Source organism: Anticarsia gemmatalis, chromosome 26 (genome assembly GCF_050436995.1).
Source record: "Anticarsia gemmatalis isolate Benzon Research Colony breed Stoneville strain chromosome 26, ilAntGemm2 primary, whole genome shotgun sequence".
NCBI classification, from domain to species: Eukaryota; Metazoa; Arthropoda; class Insecta; order Lepidoptera; family Erebidae; genus Anticarsia; species Anticarsia gemmatalis.
In genome coordinates, this window is record NC_134770.1 from 6,595,070 (window position 1) to 6,618,018 (window position 22,949).

The following is a 22,949-nucleotide window of genomic DNA, read 5'->3' on the forward strand; positions in this document are numbered from 1 at the left end:
AAACCACTTGTTTGACAGCCCGGCTGTTTACAATGCGCGCGTTGATGTTCAACAGATAATAAATAATTCACTTTCATTTACTACGCATCTACTTCGCTATAGAAACACGAGATAAAATTGAAGAAATATATCTAAACATAGAGATTATAATGTTATCATAGAAGTTAAACTCAAATAACATAAAATCAACGTAATATTAGCGTTAAAATTAACTTCCCGCGCAATGGACAGAGCAGTACAGTGTCGGAATCTCTTGTTTGTTGACATTTCTACATTATGTAGTTGTGTTGTGGAACGCGCCATCGGGCCGTATCTTACATTTGTAACGCGAAATAAACAAACTCTGCTCTGAATTAACATAAGGCATAAACTCTGACTGTTATATTGTGGACTAGTGGACTTTACTCTGCAGTATTTACAACTGTTCATGTGTCTGTAAAGGAATAAAAAGGCGGGCAAAAATCAGTGCGCGAGTGCGATTACCAATCTATTTATAGCCGGACCTATGGCGCGATAAAACTGTTTTACACGCTGGAAGTGAATACCTGTGTCATACAAACATTCCAATAATAGTTTTCGATACAAAAGTACGTTTTTCGATTCTTATAAGATAATTTTCATTGAGCGGATTGAGGAAAACGTAGCCGCGAAACTAGTTTGACAGCTCACGAATGCACACAAACAAACAATACCGCACTGCGCATGTGTGCGTGTAAGTGATGTGAAATTCTTGTGTATGTGCTTATCGATTGGCAAGATAATTTCAAGGACATTAGTCGAGACTAACGTATGATTTAATGTTATAAAGCAAGTATAATATACATGATAAGGAAAGCTGGATCACTTTAAACACATGTACCTAATATGGAGTCGCCGTTGATTGAATGTAAAAACCCTGAGGTTTCATTGAACATGTCTGAGAGTTCAAGTTCAAACCAATTTATTCCGGACAACTTAGAACTGCCGGATGATACGTTTCGCATGGGTTTAGAGAACTTCTCTGTGATTGGGGAGAACGTAACGATAGGCAGAGAGATGTCTATTGACGCGAGTACTCCTGTATCTGGTGTTCCTTACACACCAACTTTGGAATTACAAACACCTATAGAAACACCAGAATTGCAAACACCACCCCCTGAATCCGCTATCAGTAAATCACCTCCGATCATAGAGACGCCCAAACTTACAGATAAGACTCCGGAACTGCTGGATAAGCTGGATAACACACTTGTTCCAGTGGAAGAGTCACTTGCTCTGTTTGATGATACACCTGCACTATCTGAAGAGACACTTAAACTGACAGATGAGACGCTAACACTGACCTATGACACACCAATACTATCAGACGAGAAGAAACCTTCGGAAGAACCTTCTAAACCCCCTGAAGAAACTTCCACACCCTCGAAAGAAATATCCAATTTTTCGGCAACAACGCCAGAAATCCGCAGACCGCAGACACTACTGCAGTTATCATTGTCCAAGAAAAGTGAGAACGATATATTTATTAAACCGTCTCCCGTCCTGGAGGTCATGTCGCCCGCTAGAATGCTACAATTCGAAGTAGAAGCTTGCAGTGCGACGCCAACTATGAAACGAGCAGCTATAGACTTTGATTTCTTCAGCAAAAACAATTTCGAGGAATACTTCAAAGACTCGGAGAAGACTAAGAATGAGGAGCCAGAAGACCCGTCAGATGGCAGCACTTACAAAGAGACGCCGGTGATCGTGAAGGCTAACACAGTCCGCCATGAAATAGGCTTCGGTAAGTAACATCGTTGAGCTATATCGACTATTTTATGATATACATTTTTCCTTGATTTCAAGGTTCGAGGCATACACGTGGAGTTTGCGCTTACGGTGCAGTTTCAATGTCATTGTACTGTATTTAATTGTTTTATGTCACGTCAATGAAAGGTAGGGAACTTGCGACTAGTGCATTCTAGAACCGCATGTCGATTCCCGCCGCCTTTCTGTTAGCAACAACAACAATATTAATTGTAGGCAATAAAATAGTGATTATACTAATTAAAACATACATACATTTTATCTATCGTCAATTATTCATTAAATTAATAGTTCCTTTCCTAAATAAATTAATATATTTAGGAAAGGATTATCATTTGATCGTTCAAAACAAAAAATACAGTAGAAAATTAAAAGAGAATCGATCATCGTCTTAATCCATTCAAGGTTCCCGTTTTCAAGATCACCAGTAAGTAAATTATACCTACATAAATAATTTATTTCATATTGAAACAACAAAATCTGGTTTTGTTAAAATCAAGATGCGTTTTCCTAACACGACTCATGCATGATGTTTTAAAGTATCGAATAACCCAGACATGGTGCCAAGGTCCTTTCGATAAAATCTCCATTAAACAAATTACCGAAAATCAATCATTACGGATACGAATGACGCAGTACCTTTGTATTGTAGGGGGCGAAGGTTAGGGGACCAAATGCAAACTACTTAACTACTCCCGTTTTAAAGGCAAGATTAATCGGGACTTAAAGAGTGGTATAAGATACTTAACTTTAATACAGGTGGATAGGAAAAAACCGCTCGAACAGTTAAGAAATTCGTCGACATTTTAGTAAAAAATAGGTTATTTTGAAAAACCTCTTGAAAATGGACTATGGTCTGATTGATGGCCCCGAAGATAAAAAAATGATAGCTTGACCATTGACCTGAACTTGGCCACAGAAACGAACTATGAACTTTTGAAAAAAGAAAAGGTATCCGGTTAAAAGGGTTAGGTACACATAGGTATAAGGAAACTGAGCAATCTACTTGACGGTTTTTGATTAAAATTCTATAAACAGATAGTTTGCAACCTAGAGTAACGTATAAGATGCTTTTTACCCCGGGATTTTTTTTCACGCAGTCGATTTGGCGGTCAAGTTAGTTTAAAATAATAATGGAAAATGTTGCATGAACTAACGTAAATATTAAAGTGTAAGTTTGTTATTGTGACCCTAACACACAGTATGGGGGCGTGATAACTGGTTTGTTTACGTCAGGCACTCGGTAATTGTTATTAAGTGTCGTTATCGTAAGCAGATGCTCTCGATAGCTGTTGAGAATGACAAATAATACTGTTATTGAATTATTGACTCCAGAATTGGCAATTTGAACGAGAAAAATTACAGCTGAAGCCTGTTTTGCAATCAGTTGATAATATTTCGTATAAAAATTATCTTATAAAATGTTAGATTCCTGTATAAATTATACAAAAGCTGTATTTTAAACGTTCTTTTTTGTATCAAATCAGTCAAACAATCAAATTAATTAATATTTTTGTAATAATAACATCGGTATCCACCTCCAAAAGGTCGCGGTGAACCGGACATAACTCAGGTCATCCAATACTTGTTTCGTTCATAATTACCCCAACACATTTGCAGCAGAAAATCTTCCTTACATCGACCATTATTTCCTTTTAAGTGGATAAACAGTGAACCAGTGCAAGATAAGGAGTGTTTCAAACTATTTCCGTATAATTACACGTGTCGGCTCACGTTTCCAACGATATTATTGATATGAGCAGTTGCTATCATGGATGGAACTTAAGATTGTAAACAATGATTGTTTAGTTATTGTTGTTGCTCATGAATTTAAGAAACAGCGTCTAAATTATAGATCCAAGGTTACTTGAAATAATAGACATATTTAAATGCAAATAAGTATTTCTTTTTCACATTTTACTATATGTTGCAACTACTTTGAATACAAATAGTGCAAAGCAGCAATGTCAGAAGACCAGGGTGAGTTAAATATAGACTTTAGAAAAGGCAATCAGGAATATAATAGGATATTGTACTTTCAAGAAGTTTCGAGTTAAAGGTCATAAATGGCAACGTAGACTGCTAAAGTTGACTATAGCAAAATCGCGCCAAAGAAATTTCCAAGAAACTCGTATATTTATAGTCCAAAAGGAAAATTGTTTCGTAAACCAATAATTTCAGAAACCTTACAATATCATGGTAATTTCCGTTAGCCCTTTCCTTCCTCTAGCATAACAACTCTTTCATTGAGAAATGTTAACAACATTTGAGGGTAGTTCGAATTGTAAATAGTTTTTAAGTTGTTTAAAAACAATTGAATGGTTGTTGGTAATAAGGTTGTGGAAAAGTTTTCGCATTGCGGTACAGAATATTCCACAGGTTATTGCTTCCTATAAAGTGTACCTTGCTTAATAAGTTTTTGGGTAAACATCTTAAAAAAATATAGACATTTAAACGTCATCCTAATATATAAAATTAATTGAATTACTCGTGAATTTAAAAATAATTCAATATTAATGGAAATCAAACTAACTTTCTTAAAAGGAAAGTAATTTTGTGTGACACACACAATTTTGTTGATTTTTCAATGGACCACCCTTCATATTTCCATCTTGAGGGTACTTCCTTACCATAAATAATAAACATTCCTTTTAAAAGTACTAAGTTAAGAGCACTTTTCCTCATTATCTGAACGATTAGATCTAAGTAAAGATAACTGTACACGTTTGTTTTCACAAACGTAGTTGCTACGTGCTTTTTGTATGTTTCTGATGTAAATACGAAGGTCGAAATACTTCCGCATTTCAAGCCATCTTCCGTGTTAGAAGATTGAATTGTTAACTCGCGCTAATTAATGTACCACCGTGAAATTGGAAAATACTTTATATCCTTCCTTATGAAAGAATCATCTGTTTGATGGACTAGTTCTTGTAAACGAAAAAGAGTTATAACTGCAATTTGAAAGGCTGTATTGTGCTGTAAAGTGAAGCATCTTTTTCAAAAACCCATAAATAATCTATTCGTGCCTGTCATCCGCCATCCCAGAATACCATGAATCCCTTAAATTCCAGCCAAACACGCAAAACATGAAATTTCTCTCTTAAATCTTTGTTAAAAACAAATAGTCGATGTGAAAGCAATTTGTTATTCGCATTTGTCTGTAATACTTCAGCCCTCCACAGGTTAACTGACAGTGGCGTCTTTCAGCTCCCTCTAATATTGACAGGTGTCAAAAAACAAAAAATAAAGTTCGAGAAGGGGTCTGGGGTGTCTACTGGTTGCCGTCTGACACTTCCACGTGGTCAGTCTACGGTAAAATAACCTTACCACGGTCCCGAATGTCTCTTAACCGAGTTAATAGTAACTAGACGTACAGAGGGGGTGATTTGTCGGCAAATATCCGGCCTAAACCGGTTCCCCACCCTAGGGTGTTCTTCAACATTTGTCCTTGTACAAAAAGTATGGGATGATCATTAGATACAAGTAAAGTATCAGTAAGAACATTTAAATTCAGCAAACCTAGACTTAATACTCAATTTCTTAGCACTAATACTTATATCTAACAATTACGGTCTTAATTTGTGTTCTTTAGCGAAAACAAGAACTCTCTTGCTTTCCATTAAAAATCTTTGTAGACGATACTACTTAATCCTGTTAATCCTACATTGGAGAAACAAGCCCCGCTAATACATAACTATAAATATATTGTTATATTACTAGTGTCCGGTTTCGAGTTTAAACGCTATTAAATAGATAAACTACCGCTAAGTGTAACTCAGAACCCGGGGGAAGATAAACTACAGGTGTGTATTTCTCACTAGCAATAATTACCAATTACAAGCGATTACTAATGCTTATTGCTTAGGAATAGTTAAAACGAAACTTAATGTTATAATAGTCTACTAAACTTGTAATTAGTTTATTGTGCATAATGGTTTATGGGGCAGATACAATACGTCTATACTTCAAGCCTTAAGCAAGACTTTGAAATGCAAACCATAAGCTAAACGGACATTATTTTTATCATTGGCAACTATTTGACTTCAAGTTTCATCCGATTGCATAGGTAGGTACTTAATAATCCTATTCTTTGGAGTTGAGGCGACGAGCCACGAGGGAAGCCGAAAGGAAGATAGCTACTACTAGCCTGAATCTGCAAGCGACGGAGGGATAATATAGAAATCTATGGAAGAAGCCGTGTGTCCAGTAGCATATTGGTTTTTAACAAAAATATAAGAAATAAAATAAATTAATTGCTTTTGAACTTTGCGGGACTAAGGTAGACTCGGTTACTGACCTCAGACTAGATTTATTATGATTACTAACAATTCTACCCAAATTGAATTATATTTAAAGATTTGCAATAAATTACTTGTAACGGATTTTCAGCTTTACTATTCTGACTAATCTACGTTTACGGAAGAAATATAATAAAAATAAATGCGATAACTTTATTCATTCATATCGTATGGTTAGTGGTCAACCTAGTGTCAAAGTTGTTCAAGCCGCCCGTAAGGCCTTTGACATGGCTTAACGACTGTTATCTTAGTAGACAACAACCGGGACCGACTTTTTACGTGCCCTCCGAAGCACGGAGACGCCCAGCTCAAATACCACTATGCGGTCACCCATCTATAGAATGACCGCGCCAAGGTTTGCTTAACCCACAGATCGTTTACCGACCGGTGAGCGCAACTGGCTACGGGCGCCTCTATAACTTTATAAAACAGACTTATAAAACTTCTGTAGAAAAATATAGGTCAGGAATACGGCAACGTGGAACTGGCCAGCTGGGAAACGACAGTCCTTAAATATGGCGATACGAACTGAATAAATTAAATATAAGGTGCCTAGTAACAACGGAATATAAATATGCAGTTGATTTTACAGGAAAAGCCGAATAAAAAATATGCTTAGCTCTCTGTGGCTATTTAGGTCACATAAAAATATATTTCTCAGTAATATTGACTTAATTAATATAATGATAAGTTCACAAAATTATTTATTAGTAAAATTAGTCTTATTGTCTATTTAATTCGTATTTGTTATGGTAAAAAAACGCAGTTGTTTTAAACAAAATGACCACGTTGGCAATATTCAGAATTTATAATTATTTACGGTTTTATTTGAAAACGGCTTAAAAATTACAGTAAATTATTTTTTCTTCAATATACTTTCGACTTGTTAGTTTTATCTAAGTTTGAGCGAAAGTTTAGGTAGATACCTATTTGAGGAAAACTATATTTTAGTATACCGACTATGCTATCAATAAAATAGCGTATGTCTCGTTTTTTATATTTTTTTGAGTAATTACGTAAACAAATTGCAAAAATCATTATAAAAGAAATAATTTCTCAATCCATTATGTTTCAATCCATGTTTAACTCGACAACTTCACGGCCACTCTGCAGCGAATCGAGAAAGAGAGCGAAATATACCCTATTCTGCTCTGATATTTGTCATCTCACTCTACATAATAGATAAGCGATAGCCGCGTCCCTCTTTGTTTACGTCCATGAAACGCTGCTTTTGTAGTATACGCTCGATTCAAAGATATTTGTCAGCCATAATATTCTATTTACTGACTTTGCAAATAAATAACTTGTGTTACATAATCACGTAAAATGCATAAGCATTAAAACGGTAACCCAAATTATAATCGGGAAATGTTAAAAAAATATCGATTCATCGAATTGTCTGTGAGTTTTGCATGCACTATGTGGCCTCGTAAATCGTAAATGGTGGGGGGAGCGCGCCGCTCGCACACCGTCGCACGGTTTCTATTTTGCGTTTCTCGAATTCAGTTACTTTAGCGCGCTGAGTGAGTACGTATCTCATTCGCGCCAGCATTTTATAATTTATTTATATAGTGTACATAGAAGTTTTGTAGAGAAAGACAATTTTTACATAGTGCTAGTGAATTATAACAAAATATCGAACTGTTGTAGTGTGCAATGAACTGTGCTGACAGTGTAGTGAAATTTTGATACGAGTAGTAAATAGTACCTGGATTGTTGTGGATGTTGAACCCCGTGAAACTGGACGACGAAGAGGCTGTGATTTTGATATAAAGGGATAAATAAACGGAAAATAAAGAGAGTACAAAACTGAAATTTTTGACGTTTCAATAGGGTGAAGTTGTTCCGAGTGGAGTTTCTATCGACCAATCGCATTGACATATCGTAGTGCGGACCGAGCGTATTGTAGGGGGACATTCGGATTCGGCCGGGTTATAGCATATTGCAGCGCCATCTGCGACTCGAGCACTGTGTGAAGTTGTCGCGGTCTGCGGTAACTACTCGCGAAATGCTTTACGTGTCGCTTGTACTTTCGCTGAAAGTTGATGGAATAGTTGCAATATAATTTATTTGCGTTTTTATTAACTGTTTGCGGCGGTCGAACTGTCAGGATCGCGACTGTTGCGTGTCGCTGGTGTTCGTCCGTGGTAAAAAATTGATGAGCTGGTGAAGTGGTGGAGTCTACATGGTTTTGGTCGACGGCTGAGCCATGGCCACCGCCGAGATGAGCGTGCCTGACAAGAAGCCTGAGCACGAGTCGGGTTACTACGAGGGAAGCGACCAGGAGGGCAGCATGGAGTGCGGGTGCCCGTCTCCGGTGAGTTCTCGGAACTCCTCGCACTCTACGAAGCTGAAGCGTCGGCACAGCGCCCAGAAGCACAAGAAGGTGCCGTGCAAGAAGGCGCGCACCGACCCTCCTGTGAACGGCCACGACAGCGTCAGTAACAATGGACATGTGGACAAGAGTGTGGAAATAGTGGAATGCTCAAGTGTGTCATCAGTGAAGGACTATACTAAAAAGGCCGAGGAGTTGCCACCGGTGGCTGGCCCTAGCTCCAAGAGGAGCAGCTCGGTGGAGCTAATCGGTGGGACTGTGCCCGCTCCAGCCCGGGACTCGGTTGACTGGAATCTGGTTGACGCTAGTAAAATTAGGAAAAGATGTAAAGGTGAGTTTTAATAATACATACTAAAGTTTTTGTGTTTTTGTGAGTCATCATTGTTATTAATTCATGGAACTGCAAATTCTGGACACATGGAATTAGTAATCCTTGGTTTTTATAGCTAAAGGAAATTTCTGAAAGTTGTTTGCTCAATTGTCATGTTTAGTTGAAAGCAAAAGTATTTCAGGAGAAGAATGACAGATTATTATTATAATTTATAAGTACTATTTGGTCACTTTAATTTGAATAGAAATTTCCTACTATTTAAGAACTTAGATTTTTTGAGTTATTGATTTAACAAATGTTTAAACCTAACATAATTCAAAGACACAAATTATTATGAATTATTAATTGTGGAAAAAATATTCAAACATTCAGATTACAGGTTTTGGTTAGGTGCATATTTTTTTTGTATACTCTAGGCACCTAGTGAATTAATAGGTTTTGAACAAACAGGTAAAGTAATTGTAATAAAATAAAGTTGGTTAAAATTCAAAATTTACTGTTGAAGCTAAATTAAATAGAAATAATTTATACTCTTAACAATAATTCAAAAATACTTATACATTTTTTGATGTTATTTGTTAACTTAAATATTACACACTTAATGGGTAGTTAATATCATGATTGAAATGAGTTATGTAATTCAAGGGGCTTTGCAAAGGTTGTGCAAAGAACTTTACATATATTCAATGTCATAACTCAATGTTGTACCTAATACCTGTATCTTTATGAAATTAATTCTAACATGAAGAATATAACATTATCAAAATACCATGGGCACTAATTTTATTACCTAAAATGATTTGGATACTAGTACTACCTAATATTCTCAATAAACTACCAAAATATAGAATATTAGCATTTCAAGACCCCTCAAACTGAAAATTCTTGTCTTTACACAATAGAGGGACCACAACCTTCAAAAATGTGTCCTGTATGTTACAATGAGGCTATAAATTTATAATGACTCTGTTAATTGCTGAAGATATTTTGATGAGTTTTGACAGTTTGATGGGCTTTAATTTTGAAAGAAATACTCATTCCCAATACTTGACTCTGGAAATTGATAGAATTTGATGACAATTGACACTTTGATAGATTCATCTTGGGAAAAAACTCAAAAATAATAAAAAAATAGTTATACTGCTTAGTTGAATTAGGTATTTTATTGTGGAGGTAAATATTACCCATAGATTTATATAGTATTTTTATCAATCTTTTTTGATAACAAATGTAATCAGTTATGATAAAGACAATGGTATGAATACCCTCAATGATATGCAAAACTTTTGCTTAGAGCACAAATATAAAATGTTTCATAAAAAAAGCATTATCATCAAGCATTTTCAAAGTGTAATCTTTAACAGACAAACATATTTTATAACTTGTTTATATGACTTGCCTTTTATAAATAAAAAAATATGTTTTACTTACTGGTAGAACTGTCTTGCCAACACAATTTAAAAGAAATAATTCTATTCTCTTTAACCAACATAATCTAGGAAAAAACAATACAATTTTACTAAATTACTGTACCCACAAGATAATATGATCTTTGTACTTATTTAAAACACCAAAGTCCTTTTTAAAAAGTTAAATTCTGTGAAAGTACATTACCATTAAATAAATGTGAAAGTTTGTCCAAAGTCCAAATTTTTAAGTTAAGTTGGTAACAGAATAATTTTGAAGTCACATAATACTTATTTTGTAGTTATTGCTACTTGTATAAAGTATTGAAAATGTTTAAAGTTTCAAGAGTATATATTTTAGTATTAAAACATATTACCAATTAATTGGTGTTTTTATGGTCCAAATAATCTATTTTTACATAGAAACAAAATTCAAACAAGATATGTCTAGTTATGCTTATTTTCATGTTAGTTTCTAGATTGTGAGGTTTTATTTTGATTCTGAAACTGTAATTAGGTATTTCTCATTAACAAAAGTGTACTGTGTGACTAAAATCAACATACAATATTATGTCAAAACCTGACTACCGCTTGACAACCTGACTTCTATTTATTACATACTTGAATACCTAATAAAACAGTTAATTCTATCACCATAGGAATAAAATTTTAATGCTGTCATTATCAGTAACTTTATATACTGTATTAAATAAAAGAGTATGTAGGTACTTTTATGAAGTCTCATACCATATGGCAATTTTATCCTCCTGGTTAGTACTGATCACTTCTCTTGTAAGCAACATCTTTCATAGTTTTTTTTAGTATACTGTATATTATAAGTCCAAAAAAGAAAATAATATGTATCACATAACATTCACTTGCCATACTGCAATTTCTCACTTTGGACCCTAAATACGTAAAACAACTTTAATCTGAGTCTAAAATGTAAAAAAATATAGTTTGATGGCTTAATACTGAACAAATAATACCTAACCCACATATAAATAGGAAAACAACTAGCCATGCGAAGTACGTCATTCAAATAAGCCAATTTGTGTCAAGCTGAAAGGGAATTATGATTACATAACTTGTTACTACATAGTTCTTTGGTATTAGCATTTCATATATTAACTTACTAAGTAAATTTAAAGTTATTCGCTTTTTTAAAAATTACGAAAATACTTTTCATTTTTAATCATGTGTGCTACATGATTAAAAATGAAAAGTATTTTCGTAATTTTTTTAATATTGTATTTCGTGCTATCGTGTTTGGTAATTTACCATTATTTTACAAAATAATACGTGTTTTCGATTGATATATTCGGAAATTTTCCTGCTATGTTACGACTTGTTAAAACATATGAAACAATACCGTAATGAATCTCCTATCCAGAAATTATGATATCTACTACAACTTTCGTTACTACGATGTTAAAACATCGAAATAAATGTTTAACTTACGCGGAAAGATATTAACTTTTGTTATAACGCGATGATTTTATCTAAACCGGTAATAAATATAATTATGGGTAAATCCCCCGATCATAGTAAAATCCTTATACTTTTATCAATTATGTATTTCTTTTACCTTTTCCAAGTATTCCACAAAGTAAAACGAATCAGCTCATGGTCATTAAAGGCAAAGGAATTCTAAGAAAGCCTAATTACTCAAAAATTCGCTAATTAGAACAGTTTTGAGTAAAAATAGAACGTAATAAAATCCCAGAGAATTGAAAATAACTACTAGCAAAACTACGGGAACAATGGTTTTTATTTCACCATCGAAAATATAACATGTGCCAGATGGTTTCAGTTTTCACCTTCGTACATCAATAGTAAGTAGCAGTTCGACCTTTCGTAAAATATGAATTAGTAAATATTAGGTCGACGCTCCGATGACTTTGCCGCCGGTTGTAATTTGTCTGCCTTGTGTTAGTATAGCTGTGTTTTCTTGTCTAGATACTGCTACCAAGAAACAGGTGGCTAGTTTAGGTAATATTGTTGGTCTTGCCCCGTTTACCCTATTAATTCAAGAGCTATTGTGATTGGAAAAGTATCGAAAACAGATTAACAGTTACTTAAGGTTTAAGACAATTTTATAGGATTTACCGTTATAGGATATCAATAATATTATGGTTGCCTAATACTATGTCCTTAAAGGTCCGAATTTAGTGATTTATTATGTTAAAATATTCCATGATTACCAAGATATACGACGATTAAGTTAAGAACAGTCCGGAACATTACAAAAATAAATCGCCATTTTCTGTAACAGCAATAACAGCTATATTATTTGTGCACATCCAATGTCACAGATTAAATAATTACAAGCTTGGTGTCAATGAACTTTTGACTTTGTTGGAGCGAAAACATTGCCTCTGTGTGGTTTGTTTATCGCCAATTCTTATGTAAATCGTTATCATAATATAAAACATATACGATAAGAGAATCAGTGTCATCACAGAAACATAAAACGTATGTTTGTGATAGGCATTTATACGGAAACGACTCGACCGATATGCGTTAAACTTTCGTGATAGATCAGGTTGATTTTTGATACATATAACCAGCTTATATTATGAGACTGTATTATCATTATTTTCTTTCTATACTATCATTTACAAAGTTAAATGAGATATTTAAACAAAAAACAGGTTTGAACAGATAACTGCGATGGAATAAATTACATTTATAATATCACTGTCTTTGCCCGTGTTCGAGAGTCAATGTTCTGGTTCAATACTTCAACTTAACCGATTTGAACAAACTTATATTACTTACAAGTTTTTAATACCACTAAAACTTAGAATTTAAATCTTCAATATCGTGAATAAATCAAACACACAGAAAAAACCTTGTGTTAGAGTTCAAAGACTGCAAGAAAATAATATATGTATGTAAAAAAAAATAAATAAATTGATTCCAAACTTAGCAGAACTTGTACTATATTATAACAATTATTGATAAACGTACTTATATACTTCTAAATACATATTTATATAGATACATTAACAGCCAAGCTCAGAACAGATACTCATGTTCATCACTGAAATATTTGTCTCTTTAACAAAAATATCAAAACATACAAATAATTTCGAAAAGTAGATAAAATTACGTCATAGATAAAAGGTATTGAAATTTCTATATCGTCTTGATCATCTCTGCTTGCGCATTCAATGTGAAGAAGTCTTATGTGAGTTGCATGTACAAGTGAAGAATAAAATGCTTTCACGCGGATTTGTATTGATTATGTTCCCGTGTTTCAATGTACGTATTGCCACGCCCTCAGACAAAACCTAGGAATTAGGTAAATCTAGATTACTTTTTTGTGGAATAAATCTATTGGTTATGAATTGACCGAGATTGTTTGTAAGTGCCGATAAATTCTTCGGTTAAATGTATTTAAATCAACGCCCAGGGATGCTATTTTAAAACATAATGCTTAAAAATTAGTTATGAATATTTCTAGATGAGAAATGGCGGAAAGAAAGTTCGTTTATAATGTAATGTCATTAAAACTTTGGAGTATGAATGCACAAAGCATTGTTAAACTGAAAGCTAAGCTAGCAAAGCTTAGTTATTCTCTTCGAATAACTAAGTATTAAAGTTCTTTAATAGTACATGAGAACGTATCGTAAAGGAGTTTTGGTATTTTCGACCATTACTAAGGTCCCGTTTTGCCATTATTTCGTACTCAAGAAACCTACATTTCAACACCTGTCTTTCAAAAACTAGGCTTCGCAATTAGTTATCCACGCACTGACATACATACCTACTTTAAATAACAAGAGGATTAAATTGTGTAGAATTAAACCAAGTACAAAAGACAGAATCGTTTGTAAACTAATGGTGAATTCAGTGTTTGGTAAAAGTGAAAATGTTCTGACGCGAGTCGTTTGTCGTTTTACGCAGTAACGGTACACATTTCGAGGCTTTGGTCATTTCATCCCACTTAAAACTTATCCCGCGGGATAAGTTGTCCACATTAATATTTTTATTATTTTTCTTTAGTCAACTCATCCCGCTTTAAAGAAAAGGTAAAAATGTACTGTATTATTTGAAATATTTGTACATTCGTGAACAAAAGTGTTGCTATAAATGTGGTCTTAAGTTTATTACAGTAGGAGATGAGGTTAAATAAATATTATTTTTGTGTTATAAGCTGTATATTCAAAAATGTCTGATGAATATTATTACTCACTTATTTATCGATATAATTTATTTCTTTTCTTTTTAAATAAATAAATAAATATCATTGGACTCACACACGGTCATTTGATTCCAAACTAAGCAGAGCTTGTACTATGGTAACCAAATGACTGATAAACATACTTATATACTTCTAAATACATACTTAAATAGATACATTGACATCCAGGCTCAGAACAAATACTCGTGCTCATCACACAAAGATTTGTCCCGGTTGGGATTCGAAAGGACAACTCCCGCTCTAAGAATTGCTCTTGTGTCGCGGGGACTATTATATATGTTGGGACACTTATTGAGAAATAAAACGTCATTTTTTTTAAACTTGTTGACTAGACTTAGTAGTAGTACTTACTTCCGTAATCAATTCCGAATTTTAAGAAGTAGCTCTATTCAGAAGTAGCCAAAAGGGGCAGTGGCCATAATGAGTAATAGTTCATTAGCGAGTCGGTTGCCATACTGAAAATTAGCCCTAATGCGCGAGAACCACTTTTTTTCAAGTCTGTACAAATCGTAAAATATATCAGCGGGATGAGTTGTCCGATTCAAAAATTGTACTAGGACAACTCATCCCGCGGGATGAGATCAAGCGGGATGAGTTGACCAAAGCCTCCACATTTCACTCGATACAGTTAGTTTAAAGACGGCTTTTATTTTATGTGCTTATATAATTAAGTTACGGTATTATAATCGCTTTTTTGAATTGTGATTTACTTGAGCTGTGGCATGTGATGGATGACTGAGTAATTTACGAAGACGACATCAGATTAATTAATATCTTGTGGACTACAAATACAAGATTTTTCTACAAATTTAAAGCAGTAAAATATGAGTTTATGCGAATACGTTACTCGGGTCGGAATACTATTAAATAACGCTGCGCTATTATGAAACCTAGTTGAAAATCTGCCTCAAAAACGTGAGATAGTCTTCATAGGTCTCAACAGATTTCCGTTTTACTATAATAAATATTGTTACATTATTCTTATATCTATAGAATGAATGTGTGTATTTATCTTTCTCACCGGAAACTACTGCAACATAAAACCATTATGCTAATACCTAACCACTTTCACTAAACTTTATCAAAAGGGTTTAACCAATGAGTATGAAACAATATACTGTAATATCGTATCTAAGACGTTTACATAATATTACTATAACCATTTCGATGAAATTGAATAGTTTCAAGATTATCCAGTCAGCTATTATGAGATCAATTTCGCTTTAAGCATATTCTAGTATTTCAATCACAAAATGGTTTGGGTTAAGCTTTATATGGATTGCTAGAAATGGCCATTATAATAATTGTATTAGTCTTGCGTATAAATGGGAATATAAAGGTTTGATTAAAAAAGAAGAGACAACAAGTTTTAAAAACAGGACATGGAATAAACTAAGTGCCAAACCAACCATCTTTTTTAAAGAGTAGTTAATCTAGTAAAGAGACTGATTGCTTTATTCTCGATTTCGACCAACAAAGGTCTTGGCCAAGCATTAATTAAGTAGGTAATAAGCGAATCTATAAAAGATTCTGCAGATCTTCCGTCCTATAATTCCTAGGATTTACATTCGTAAAAAGCTAGCTGCACAAACACAGCACTCCACTATTTTTGTAAAATCCTTGCTCCTACTGATTAGTTTCAACGAGAAACTCAGTTTTAGCGCAGTTTTTTGTTTTCGTACAGCTAAGCTTTGTACATTGAATGTAGATAGGTTTGTCGTATGTACGCCAATTCCCCCGAGCCAGTACGTTATTCCGTACGACGTACTGACAAATACTGTTCCAGTGGACTGGCTATCCACTAACTTTATTTCAAACTGTATCGATTGTTTAGTTTAGTATAGAAGCTTTCGGATTTTTGGTTGGTACAGAACAAAGGATAGCTAAAGCAAGTTACTTTGCTATTTAGTAGGTATTGCGTATTATATACTAATTCCTTTAGTATAATAAAAGTAATACTTACTGTATTATAAAAGATAATATAGGCTATCATGGTTCACTTACTAATACTTTAAAGATATCTTAAATATGGATTAGGCAGTGTAAATGAAACTTAAAGTCCCTGTACCCACATTACATTTCAAATTCTTTTCGCAAGTTTGTCTGCAAAATTTTAAATTTCCTCACGTTGATGCGTAATTTATTATAAAGAATTTTAGTACTGTGTTAAATCCAGTACTTAATAACACAATACATAATTCTAAACGAAGTTTTAAGCACGGAAAATCTACTATCCCATTTGGCAGTTCTAGTCCAGATTGGCGTTTAAAACTTTATTAACACCAATTAAAGCAATTGTCTACAATAAACATTAAGTTAAATGGTCTCTTAGTTTATTCTATGCTATATTATGTATGTATATTAATTATTTATGTTAATTTTGTTACAGTTAACTTAAACGGCGCATCCAAAGTCGACATATCACATTTTGACTTGCTCAAAGTACTCGGCACTGGTGGTAAGTAATCCTTCATTATTTGAACAAATTTCTGTCCTTTTCTATCGTAGTTTATACGCCTATAGTATGAAAGAGATGAATGCAGACAGGTGTATAATAATATATTCGTTTACTCGACGTTTCGGCAAGATTGCACTGGCTGTATTTACTCATACGAAGCTAAGTTTCGGTTACACGTCTGAATAAGTAGAGATTATGTTATCAGGTGGAATTTACAGTTGATTTCATACATTTACTGTGACTTTTATCTATTGGATACGTTATCTGTTACTAAAGTTGCCTATAAACCGTAAAACTGGAGTTAAGGTCTTTTTAGACGGCGTTCTGAGCCGTGAAACTGGCCCTTACTTGGAGTAAAGGTCTTTTAAGAGGCGTTCCGACCACCCATTCATTATTTAGTCGTAATGTAATAAACCTAGCTTCAATTTAAACAAGCAACAAGCGCTTCTAACTTGATTTGGTCCCTCAATAATACTCGAGTCCTATTTAAACGTAACTACCTATTGAAATTCATCTCACGGCTCCATTAATTGTGCACATCCTTTCTGAATTATTTAACGAGCAATAAACTAGGACCTGTGTCTAAGATTTTTGTTAAGAGGGACATAAAAAATGCAAAAAAGTGTATTTTAAAAGGACTGATTCATACTTGATATTACTTATGGAAGTCCAAAAATACTTACATCTTACAGTGCTAGTTTTAAAACTTGATCATATTTTCTCTAGATCCAAGATACCTACTGGAAAATTTATAACTTTAAATAACTGAGATGGAAGCAGTAGAATGGAGGATATAAAAAGCACAATTTTCAAACCAATATATTTCTTCTTTCATCTTACAAACAATTTCAATAAAATCTTATACACAATGCCTATTAGTAGTATGATATTTAAAGCAGCAACAAAACAAGCAGCTACATTTCTATAAATCTCTATCACTAAGAATCACGTAGTTCCTCAAAAACGGCCGATACATAATAACAGCGTAACAGATGCAATATTAAACAATTAACCAATCATCACCCCGTGAAGACGGGTCGTTGACCTTGCACTTACCGGCCAGGAGCCGCGCAGGAATGTAGCCTAGCGGTATATTGACGAATTTACTTCAATCTTTAATAAACAACTAGTTTGATAGAAAAAAAATGTTTGAGGTCGTTGTGTTGTTTTGGTTATTCAAATTAGAGCAGTTTTTTTGGGAGTTCCATTTTGTATTGGACTCCTTGTGTGACGCATGGAACTTAATAACATTTTTATAACATGATTTGTGTATCTGTAGCGCCAAAGGGGTTTTAAATGTCGTCGTGTGAGGTCTGTATGCATAAGGGCTTTTGACATGACTTATAAAATGCTGGCTTTATTGGCACACAGTCTAGATTTACAGGCCTTTTGAAAAATGCCCGTAGCTCATTCATTGTTAAAAGTAGTATAAGATGTACAACATCGCGGTGTTCGTAAAAATCGATATTCCTTACTAGTTTGTTGTTAATTGCGAATATTTCTATATTGCAATACATTGGTAACGAGTTTAACTTCCGTTCAAAATTTCGACCGGAACAAAAAGGACAAGATTCTTAGATATTTTCTCTTACTGATTGTATTCGATTATTTTCACTTTGAGATGTATTTTATTAACATTATTTTTGCAAAAGTTACTGTTGATTACATCTAAGTATCAACAACTGTTTGGTAGGTACCACGCACGTTAAAACTGCTGTATATTTTTTGATGAGATTAGTATGAATGTTTAGAATTCAAAAAATCGTGTTTATGTTTGGCCAGATAGGTTGGCCGAGGCGATAAAGGCATTGACATAGGTTAATGACATTAAACATAAATAATATCGTATTACCTACTTATCATTTGCAGGATAAATTTAATTATTACCTTGTCCTTTTCACAATAACGTTTCCTCGTGAAAAACCTGTTATTTAAGTACTTCCTGTTTATGTCATTTCGACTTTTTTTTTAAAGACCAATAGGTTACTGACCTCTTTATAAATTACGTAAAACTCGCCTTGGAGTTTCTGAAAATGTAATAATATTGATTTAAAGCATTTCTGTAGATAAATGTATCATATGATAGTAGTAAAAAGAATTGAAAAATAAAATTAGCTTCCGCATAATTTAGTCTAACTAAATACCAGCCTTACTTTTGCAACATTCATAGCAATCAATCCAACAATATTACAAGCGATACCAGTTTTTAAAAGTATACATCAAGTTCTTTATCACAAAACTATACGCTCGGACGAATATCGCCATCAGAATTCCGAGAGTATCCATGCGTTTTAGCGCAACCGTTAAATAACAACACACTGTATAATTGTGTTCACTCTTATGAACAGAACACCCTAGGGTTCACTCGTTCACTCATTCACCCGTTCACTCGTTCGTTCACTACTTCCTGTACGACAGTATTTTTCTGTAACTGTAAGTAGTAACTAATAATGAGTGTTAACGCTTTCCGGATATACGTATTATTTTGTTGGTCTACTGGCCAAGTGAGTTCGATGACCATTTCGTGAGATAATTAGTACATAAGTTCTTTTTTTTATTGTATTAGTGCCTAATTACAAATTATAAACGGTTTGAATTATACATTCTTGTTGGAAAAAAGACTTATTCTTTAAGCGAATTTGTTATCTATTTAAAAGCTAGATTTTGACCTCTAAAGGTCTTGTTCTAAAAGGAAATTCATGTTGAAAAGTAAACTGCTATCAAATGGCCACGTAAATACTGCATTTTGCAAGTATGTCAACTACTAAACCACGGGAGTTGTGGGTACTTTTGCTACTAAAGTTTTCACCGACTAAATTGACTGCCCTAGCAAAATTATGCAATGTAAAAAATCCTTATTATGCTGTAGTCATGTAACGTTACAAAGATGCTATAAAAACCAGCTAGGAAATAAAAGTATAAATAAAAATAGCTTTGTTCCGTTTTATTGAAGACTAAAATTTGAATGAATTGCATGACTAGTGCCGAAATATTTGTCAAGCTCAACTAAGTGTATGCATGATCGGGTTAATTATTTTACCGAAGTAATTGTTACTCAATTTTAAGATCATTATTAATACTTGCTTCCGGAGAAGTTTAAGGACTTATTATATATTATTTTCTAGAAAAAGTGAGAGCAAATATACGAAAGCACAGACTAAATTCCATGTTATATGTATTTGGAAGTGGTGAAAACAAGCTTTTATTTGGCTGTAGTTTAAATTTTCCAAACCGTTATTCAAATACACGCTTTTTGCATTCGAAACGAAAGTGAGATGCTTAAAAAGCAAAAAGTGAAATCCAAAAATTTTTCAAAAAACTAAAAAGCATACAAAACGTTTTGGTAATTAAACTACAAATGTTATTTAGATATCTCTTCGCAACTGATCAAATATAAGAATAATGTTTACACGTTTCACTCAAACGTGATTTTATTTCGCTCGTTTTATTATAAATGTAAGCCACCTCAAAGGCCTTCGGGCGGCTTGAACTACTTTGACACTAGGTTGACCACTAACCATACAATAAGAAGAATTATAAATGTCATACACTTTTACATTTAAAACTTACACTGTTTTAAATTGTCTGCTTAATAAGTAATTTATTTAAACTATTTGTTAAACAAATTAAATGTACGGGACAATTATAATAAACAATTGCGAGACTTGGATAAGAACAAGGCCAGTGCAAGCTAGTCAAAACTGCCAAGTAAAGATTTATATTGTAAATTTTGCAACGTGTAATGATTAAGATAAATAATGTGATAGTTGAAGTATATAAAGAACCAAATAACCATATTATCGAGTGATAACATTAACTTTAAAATCTGCAAAAATCATGCGCCACGTTATTCTCAGTTTAGTTACTTTCAGAAATTTACAAATGGAATAGGAAGTCAAAAAGCACAGAAGCGTAGCTATAATTTTATCAAAATTTCTTCAGTAGTTTAGCGGTTGAAGTAGAGAGTAGAGTTTCGTTTTTACAGTATTAGTTTGAAGCAACCGTTTTTGTTTTTGGGTTCACACTGTTTGCTAAAAGCTTCAAGTTTGCTTGCTTTAAGCACCTATTTCATGTTGTTGTTAAATTTAGCAATTTTGTAACAATATTATAACTGTTACAGCAGTTTTCAGTCCACTTTTGGTGATTAATATAACATAATATTATATCTCATGTTTCCTATGTTAATTGTAGCAATAAACGTAAAACTTTTCACTTTGTTCCCATAAAACATTGGGTGACACGAGCCTGAATTAGGGATGTCAAAACATAACTCGAGTTTGAGTTTTTATGACAGTTTCAGTTTTTGTTTAACAAGTCTATATTATGTTTATTATTATGACTTCGAAATATACGTTAAAATAACGTTTCATGAAATGTTTAAACCACAAACTGTATACTTTTGTATTGTTCATCTTTAGCTGTCTATCGTCAAACCAAAAGGAAAATGTATCTCTAATACATAGATATCTTAAAAATGTAAAGATCGCCTTACTTGAGAGAAATCCCTTCCTAATTCTAGAGAGTAACTGCTTAATACAGTAACATCATTCAATATACATACATGACGCTAAAAAGTATTTCTGTCTCTACGATACACATTAAGATGACAGAGACAACATGATGTCACAGAATAGATAATATCACAAGTAATGATACTTTCCTAAAGTTGTACGATTCTGCATTCGGCTTTTAAAACATTGACCTTCAAAACACCCCTTATACAACCCCCGGATGTAAAGGCTAGATCAGTACCGGCAGCCCTGTACAACGTGACTCGGGCCACGCTTGTCGCTCACATCGACCGGGGCTCGCCACGTGTACTGGACCACTTTCGTGTCCGTGTGGACACGTTGTACAGGACACGTTTCATTCACTTCAATAACAGATGTTAGGTTCTATGGTTAATTATCGAAATATTGGTGCAGTAATTAATTAACTGACATTCGTAGTATATCCGTATAATAATGAGGTGTCGGGTGAAGTAGTAGTAGTAATATCACACACATTAGTAGTAGTATTGGTCTTTTCTAATTTAAATTGGAATGTTTTTCTATAGAAATCCCGCAGTTTGGTAACGTGTCTGATAAACGGCAATAGGCTCGTTTCCTATTATTTGGGACTGTCATTTTAATGACGAAAAGTATATGTACTACATGCGCCTCTGCCTTATACCTTTGGGTAAAATAAGGAATGAGTCGAAAGCTTTTTTAAATCCGTTACGGCAAAGGTCTCTTCCCAAACGAGAGACGAGTTAGCCCTTGAGTACACCACGCTGAAAAACATCAACATTTAAAAATTCACGTTATCATTTTCGTCCACATGTGGCTTCAATTCAACGCCAATTAGACCTCAAAATCATAAAAAACTAATCTATTGGTCAACAATCATATCTGACCACATGTTTATCAATATCCAACCCTACCACCGATAACCACAATTATCTATCCATACTCGAAACAGCAGATGGACATATTATTGAAACTTATAAAAAAGCTATTCTCGGAATGTAAGCGATTATTAGCTTTTAAGCGATAAGATTATAACGCTTTTTGTTAGACATGTGACTAAATTGTATGGTCAGTGCTCCCTAGGGGGTTGGGGATAATTGATAATGGTGGAATCGGATTGCTTGTTATTTTAAAGGGCTATTTTTTGTTTGGTATATCCAGTGAGAGTCAAATGAGAGGGCGATTTGCTATTAATATAAATAACTATATTATTTGTCAATTCAAATTAATTTACTATAGAATTCACACGAGAATAACGAAACGATATTTTATCAATGTTTATTGTTTCTGCTATTCTGAGAGCAATCGCTTCATATTAGACATTTGTTTTACAAAAACTAAAAAAAAAGTTTTAGTCATTGTTTTTAAATTATTTTTAACCAATGACTAATATAACTTTCACTATTTACGTCTTAAATAGTCATAACGTATAAAAACTACGTGCTGTATGCTTACGTTCATTGTTTCACGATAAGCAAGGAAAAACGATTTGAAACGGTCACGCCTTACGCAATATCTAACTTCATTTTCAGTATTTATGAGAAAATTATATAATAAACATTTACTTGTAAGTTAGTGTTAGTTGAGAATATCACGCCCGTTTTACCTAAAGACGTAA

At 33.6% G+C, this 22,949-nt stretch overlaps 1 protein-coding gene across 1 annotated transcript in view; it reads left to right on the forward strand.

Moving 5' to 3' along the window:
* The first annotated feature begins 279 nt into the window (after positions 1–279).
* LOC142984224 (ribosomal protein S6 kinase alpha-5-like) overlaps positions 280–22,949 on the forward strand; it is a 109,190-nt gene continuing 86,520 nt past the window's right edge. Inside the window, exons 1-2 of the mRNA XM_076131673.1 lie at positions 280–1,762; positions 16,755–16,823. Of these exons, the coding sequence (XP_075987788.1) occupies positions 865–1,762; positions 16,755–16,823 (967 nt within the window). The 5' untranslated portion in view covers positions 280–864. The remainder of the gene's footprint in view (positions 1,763–16,754; positions 16,824–22,949) is intronic.